At 35.1% G+C, this 7,218-nt stretch overlaps 1 protein-coding gene across 2 annotated transcripts; it reads left to right on the top strand.

Moving 5' to 3' along the window:
• The first annotated feature begins 1,688 nt into the window (after positions 1–1,688).
• Positions 1,689–5,343, top strand: LOC104245251 (AP2-like ethylene-responsive transcription factor PLT2). Of its 2 annotated transcripts, none has more exons than XM_009800834.2 (10): positions 1,689–1,996; positions 2,139–2,335; positions 2,448–2,847; positions 3,261–3,343; positions 3,483–3,491; positions 3,588–3,676; positions 3,967–4,040; positions 4,188–4,238; positions 4,344–4,420; positions 4,520–5,343. In XM_009800834.2, exons 1-10 carry the CDS (start codon positions 1,950–1,952, stop codon positions 5,218–5,220), a joined length of 1,728 nt encoding a protein of 575 aa, XP_009799136.1. In that variant the 5' UTR covers positions 1,689–1,949; the 3' UTR covers positions 5,221–5,343. The 2 variants fall into 2 exon arrangements, with proteins under 2 accessions (XP_009799136.1, XP_070012838.1); XM_070156737.1 differs by having other exon boundaries at positions 1,689–2,028.
• The last annotated feature ends 1,875 nt before the right edge of the window (positions 5,344–7,218 follow it).

Raw genomic sequence — 7,218 nt, 5'->3', positions numbered from 1 at the left:
AACTCGAAGGTAGAAGCTTGGTCAAAAGTTGAAAAATGAACGAGGATGGAAGCTTTTATAGAGATCTTGTGTCGCTTCGTATTCAGGGGTGATCTGCCGATGGCTGGCACATGTTCGGAGTCAGAATGATACGACTGACGGGACGTTTTGGCTTCTCTGTCATTTCTGTTACGGCGTATTGAAGAATGAATTGAAAAGCATCTGTCGTTTCTCATCGTTTTGGTAAACTTACTCTCTAAGAAACGAGGGGACTACCTGTATACAAGTAAAACCGAGCCCGTTGAATACCTCAGTTTCCCGGTAAGGCAAACAGAGTAGAGACGTGATCATAAGGAACCGAAATTGGGTGAGAACCCCTAGTATCGGGTTCGAGCAAAGCACCTGCCCAAGGAGGCATCGGAACCACGTCCTCTGGGTTCGGTTCGAGTCTCAAGACTTCGGAGAACATCATCAAACAGATGCACACGATTAACGGAAGGGATATCCGTGCCCAACCAGATATCACAGCATGAATCGCGGCCCGTATCCGCAGAAAATCAGTGATTAGCAAAACGGAAGATTTTTACCTTTCTTAGAATTGTACTTTGGGTAAAATTCTCCTACTATATAAAGGGAGAGATTATTATTCAAGGAAGATATTGTAACACGCATACCAAGGCATGTATCTCTATTCTCTCTGTTATTCAAAGTTATTATTTTGTTCATCAATTCTTCATAAGTGCAAGCTCGGGGTCGAAAGCATGTTCTTCATTGAGCCATTAACCGAGCCCGGGATCATTCTTATCACTGATTTAGCTATTTATTACTACGTATTTTATTTTCTTAATCTAACGCTATTGATCATTTGTATTGAATTAATTCGCATATCCTTAAAACTACATATAAATTCAATTGTTATCTGTTTTGGAGGGTAAACAACGATAGATAAATATAGGAGACAAATTGCAAGAAAAGTAAAGATAAAAAGAGTTAAGTATCTCACTTTCACCTTACACTTACACTGTCAAAAGCAATAGTAAACATTGAGTATTAATATTAATGTGATTGTGCATATTATAGGAACATGTAACGTAACTTTATGACCTCATGTTCATACTGATTAATTATTTCTGGAGGGTTTTGTATGTATTTTTTTTCCTTATAAAGGTGGACAAAGGATATCATAAAAAAATTTAACCTTACTTTAGACAAAAGAATAAATTGATTGGCTCGGTCAATTTGCAACTGGTTGCACGAGTGAAAAGGAGAGAGGTCGGTAACTTTACGTAGACCGTCAAAATTTAGTGTAAGAGAAATAATCTGCATAGTGTGGGAATGCTGGGCTTAGGGGTGTCATTAATTACACACAACGAGGAGTTTAAGAGAGTCCCAATAAACAAAGTTCAAACTGGTTTGAATATTGGTTAATCCTTTGTGGGGGTTTGGGTGGGGGTGGGGGGTGGGGGGGTTAAGGTTGGATAAAAGATTGGACTCCTTTCCAGTTAAGAATGTAAGTTTATCTTAGTATAAAGACTAAAAGGCCATTCGCTTTTAGTGTATGGAGACGCTCGTGCCCTTTGTTATTATTAAATTTACTAAAATTAAAGATATTTATATTAGCGGTATTTTTTTTACACACTATCTGTATAATTTAACATGATATAATAATTTAATAATGTTAGTTACATATTTTTCTAGGTTAACCGAGCAATTACAATAGTGATATTTAGCATAGAAATTGATGTATAATTATCGTATAGTGATCTAGCTAGTTATGTAAATATACACTGTGTGTGTGAACTTAAACTCCTTATATTTATGACTCCTAGTTATAAAGTACTATTGGAATTTGTTGATTCCACAAGGAGTTTAGCAGGGGAAAAGAGTGGTTTAAATACCTCATTCTCTCTCAGTATTTATTTCTCTTTCCTTTCTACCCCTCACACTCTCTACTACAGTCTTGTGTTTGGATGAAAGAATGGGATAAGTTAAGAGACAGTCAAACAGAGGGGAGAAAGTGAGAAAGATAGGGAGTTCAATAGATCCTTTGTCAGTTTCATTTTCTTCTATTTAAATTTATATATCTGCTGATAATATATAGGAGTAATGTATTCATCATTTAATCTGCTCACTAATTCTTTTCTTGTTCTTTTTTCCAGGCATGTGCAAGAATTGATCCATTTAGCACAAAAATTTAAAGCTCAACATATAGTTAAAGAAATTTGCAAGAATATCATGGGCTCCATGAATTCAAACAACTGGCTATCTTTCCATCTTTCTCCACATCTACAAACAACCGAGTCTCATTCTTTAGGGTCAGTAGCTGAAACCATTGACAATCCTTTCCAAAACCAAGGTATAGTAACATCTACAATAACCTCTCTCGTCGCGTGTTCCTTTTGTTGAAAATAAAAATTAAATAAGTAAAAGTGTGTTCTCTCTAACAGCTTCAACACGTTCTTCTGCAGAGTGGAACTTTACTGACACTCAAGGAGGCAATGAAGTGCCAAAGGTTGCTGACTTTTTTGGAGTCAGCAAGTCGGGACACGAATCTGAATTAGTCTCTTACAGCAAAATCCAAGCCAACGATAACTCGGATTATCCCTTCCCTAACACAAACCTAATGCCAATGCAAAATGTCACTTATGACCTTCAGGAAAATGCTTGGAATATGCAATCTTTGACATTGTCAATGGGGAGTGGTAAGAGCTCAACAAGTGAAACTAGTGCTAGCCCAAATGCCAATGCCACTGCAAGAGCTAGTAGTACTAGTGGTGAAAATAGTAATACTAGTATTGTGGAAGCTGCACCTAGAAGGACTTCAGATACTTTTGGACAAAGAACATCAATTTATAGAGGTGTAACCAGGTAAAGTACTTATTCTTTAATTTTTAGGGTTTGTTTTGTTCTCTCTTTCTATCTTCCTATCTCTTTTGAAGAATTGAGGTTTTATGTATTAACATTGTAAAAGATCTTTACGCAATCAGGTCATTGGTTACATTCTTTCTTCCATCTTATTCCATTCCTCGTTGGTACTAAAATAATAAGTGAAGTAGTCATGACCAATCGGCTCGACCAACAGACCGCCAGTACCTGCCTATTTTATCTTTCCCTAAGATAGTTTAATAAAAATGATAACTAACTTGCTATCACAGATTAAACTACAATGATAATGTCCAACAATTGTTACACAGTATCAGTCAATATATATAACTTAATTTTTTTTTGTTCCAACTATTTATGTAGAAAACCCTTTTAATTTGCTTGTTTGGGAAATGTAGGCATAGATGGACAGGAAGATATGAAGCACATTTATGGGATAATAGTTGTAGAAGGGAAGGACAATCAAGGAAGGGTCGTCAAGGTAAAATTCTATACCTACATTCAAAGACTTATTATTTAGCTTAGTTTTTGTTTTCTTCAACTGCTGCTAATTTTTTCTTTTTCCATTTCTTTGTGTTATCTTGGGGCGTGGCTATCATAAATTTTGTTTTCACTTGCAGTATATCTGGGTAAGTAATTTGTGATAGTTTCAAGATTAAACTATTTATTGATTATTGAGAAGAACATCTTTTAATATAGTTTATGTTTCTTTTTTACTTGACCAGGAGGGTACGATAAGGAGGAGAAAGCAGCAAGGTCCTATGATCTTGCTGCATTGAAATATTGGGGAACATCTACCACTACTAATTTTCCAGTAGGTCTTTACTTAGAACATTATGAAAAATGTAATTAGTTGCAAAGACGGATCCAACATTATTTAAATTTATCTAGTTCAACTTATATAGATTCGCACCAATTACACATTTCAAAGTATGGGTTCAAAATTTAATGTTTTTTTTTTAGTAATTTTTCACGCATCAAAAATACTGGATTCAATTGAATCCGTTAGCTCTATTCTACATCCACCATTGATTAGTTGATGGGTTATTTAACGAAATAGTCTTCTATATTTTGGTGTGTTTTACAATTATCTAATGAGTGCAGATTAACAACTATGAGAAAGAGGTGGAAGAGATGAAGCATATGACAAGGCAAGAATCTATTGCTTCTATAAGAAGGTAAGACCTTTATTGAAATGTTAAACTCGTTCTTAGCCTAAGAGTATGTTTATCTATTACTGGTACTGATTATTCCTTTAAATTGTTAGTGTATATAATAAGTTAAATTCTGAATTCGTTAAACATTTTATTTGCTTTAAATTTCAGGAAGAGTACTGGGTTCTCCAGGGGTGCATCCATGTATCGTGGTGTAACCAGGTATATACTTAAATCCGTTACGTTTCTCTCCCACTGAAAAGTAAATTCAATAAATATTGCTGTTCTTATTTCTAATTCTTCTTCTCATGATATATCTTTGATCAGGCATCATCAGCATGGAAGATGGCAAGCAAGGATAGGCAGAGTTGCTGGTAACAAAGATCTCTACTTGGGAACTTTCGGTAAATATTTTTTAACAGAAAATCTTGTTGACTCTTCGATTATAAGTACTGGATTCAATGAATTCGATAGCCTAAAGCTGCATTCGCCCCTTCATGCAGGTACCGAGGAGGAAGCTGCAGAAGCATATGACGTAGCAGCAATAAAGTTCAGAGGCTTATGTGCAGTTACAAATTTCGAGATGAATCGTTATGATGTGAAAGCCATTCTTGAAAGCAACACACTCCCTATTGGTGGTGGAGCTGCTAAAAGGCTTAAAGAAGCACAAGCCTTTGAATCCTCCAGAAAACGTGATCAAGAAATGATATCCTTAAACTCAACTACTACTTTTCATCAATATGAAAACTCAAATAATTCTGGAGTTGCTTTTCAAACTTACCCTTTAATGCAGCAACAACCCTTATTGAGTACTCTCCAAAACCAAGATTTTAGTTCACAGTTTCACCATAGTTATATCCAAACACAGTTGCAACTCCACCACCAACAATCTCACCAAATGTATAACGATTATTTTCAGAGTAACAATCCAGTTTTCTTGCATGGGTTGATGAATAATATGGGTTCTTCATCATCTGTGATGAATAATAATGGAGGAAGTTCAAGTGGGAGTTATAGTAATGGTGGATATCTTGATAATACTACTGGAATTGGGATGACTTCAAATTCCCCTTCAGGAGGTGGCTCTGCTCATGAGGAGATTGCAATGGTTAAAGTTGATTATGATATGCCTTACACTGGTTGGTCAGGAGAGTCATCAGTTCAAGAATCAAATCCTGGTGCTTTTACAATGTGGAATGATTGAGAAATTGAAGGTATGGATGTATAAAGAAATTGTTCAAATTTGTCCCTGTATTATTCGAAATTATTCAACAAAATGTTCAAATTTGTCCTTGTATTATTTGAAATTATTTAATTTTTTCTTCCATTACATTTTTTGTCCATTTAGATTCGTGTTGTTAGTAAATCGTCTTGTATTTATCCGAATTTAGAACCCTAAACTTCAAATCCTCCGATCCGCCTCTGACCATGTATTTACTTTCCTAGAACTATTCTCACATCGACTACTTGTATGAGATACAATTTCTAGTCACCAACAATATCTGTGTATTTGTCAGGATAGGCTTGGTTAGCTATCTAATAATAGCTACAGATTTCCTCCAACTTTGTTCAAGAGGGTCATGACTCTCCAAGTTAAATTGATCTCTTTAACATCAATATCTCCGCAGGCAAATCCAAAATTTAAGTTGGAATTTTGAACCATAACTCTTTTTGCTCACTGGTTAAAATAGATTGTTTACACATATTAAGTAAAATTCTTTGATACAAATATAGAGTTGGAAATTTTACCTTCTGTGGCAAATGTATACACCCTATTTATTATAAACAAAAATTATTTTAAAATCTTATTTTCTATACCTACCTTTTATATTTTATAGCAAAATAAGTATTTATGGTATATACTATCGTTGAGGCATGAAATAGGCTTTTTGTGTTTTTCCTCTCTTAGACAATTCGACATACCTATTTTTAAGGTGATTGACGCTACTGTATTCATGAATACATGGTGCGAATACATATGAATACATGCACGTACAGCTGGTATGCCCTTATTTTAGGCGGTTTTACTGCTGTATTCATGACTACAGCAGCGCGAATACATGTGAATACATGCGCGTACATCTGGACTGCCCTGATTTTAAGCGCTTTTTTGCTGCTGTATTCATGAATACATGGCGCGAATACATGTGAATACATGCACGTACAGCTGGATTGCCATGATTTTAGGCGCTTTTTACTGCTGTATTCATGAATACAACAACGCGAATATATGTGAATACATGCACGTACAGCTGGACTGCCCTGATTTTTAGGCCTTTTTTGTATTCATGAATACAGTAACATGAATACAACGAATACACAACCGTAACAACTTAATAGTAGCTATTGGAAGTAATTATGTATATGGTAGCTATAGGAAGTTAATAACCACTAAACAATACTGGTTTCTAAAAATTCCTCTATAGAATTTGAGCTAAAGTTATTGGGCTTTCATAACTTATGTGAGAAATTCAATAAATAGCCAAATTTACAAGTGGTAATTGAAAAATAGCCACAGTTTCAAAAGTAATCGAAATTTAGTCAATTTTCATGTAAAAATAAATCTGAACGAAAACACTGCTCAAAATTCGAAAAATATTCCAGCATAATGGATGTGTTTGGTATGAAGTAAAACATTTTTCAGAAAATATTTTTCAATTATCCCATGTTTGGTTGGTTTAAATGTTGTGGAAAACATTTTCCTTATGAACTCATTTTCCTCTAATTGTTTTCTTTATCAAGAGAAGGGAAAATATTTTTCAAAACCCTTTCTTAACCTTCCCCATCCTCGCCAACGCGCGCCACACCCACCCACCTAACCCCACCCCATGCCTACCTACCCTACCCTGTCTCTCCAAAAAGTTCTTTTTTTAAATTTCAGTTTTTTTCCGTCCCCACCCACTCTACCCCTATCCCGCCCGAAAAAAAAATTACTTTTTTTTATAATTTTAAATTTCTATTTTTTCGCTTTTTCTTCACCACCGTGCAACCCCACTCCGCCAAACCTCCCCCACCACCACACAATTTTTTTTTATACTTTTTTTTTGAAATTTTTAAATTTCTGTTTTTTCTTTTTTCTGCACCACCCACCCCCACCTGCCTTCCCCGCACAAAACCCCCCCCCCGAAAAAAAATATTTTTTATTTTATATATTTTCAGTTTTGATTTTTTCATCTTTCGGTTTATAGGTTTGAAATTATAC

Source organism: Nicotiana sylvestris, chromosome 9 (genome assembly GCF_000393655.2).
Source record: "Nicotiana sylvestris chromosome 9, ASM39365v2, whole genome shotgun sequence".
In the NCBI taxonomy this organism is placed as follows: Eukaryota; Viridiplantae; Streptophyta; class Magnoliopsida; order Solanales; family Solanaceae; genus Nicotiana; species Nicotiana sylvestris.
This window is presented reverse-complemented; position numbering and strand designations above follow the sequence as displayed.

Excerpts from the sequence above, each read along its gene's own strand:
- LOC104245251 (XM_009800834.2), top strand. The coding sequence starts at position 1,950 with ATGAAAGAATGGGATAAGTTAAGAGACAGTCAAACAGAGGGGAGAAA. Across the intron at positions 1,997-2,138 it reads AGTCAAACAGAGGGGAGAAA|GCATGTGCAAGAATTGATCC; the intron begins GTGAGAAAGATA and ends TCTTTTTTCCAG. Across the intron at positions 4,421-4,519 it reads TCTCTACTTGGGAACTTTCG|GTACCGAGGAGGAAGCTGCA; the intron begins GTAAATATTTTT and ends CCCTTCATGCAG.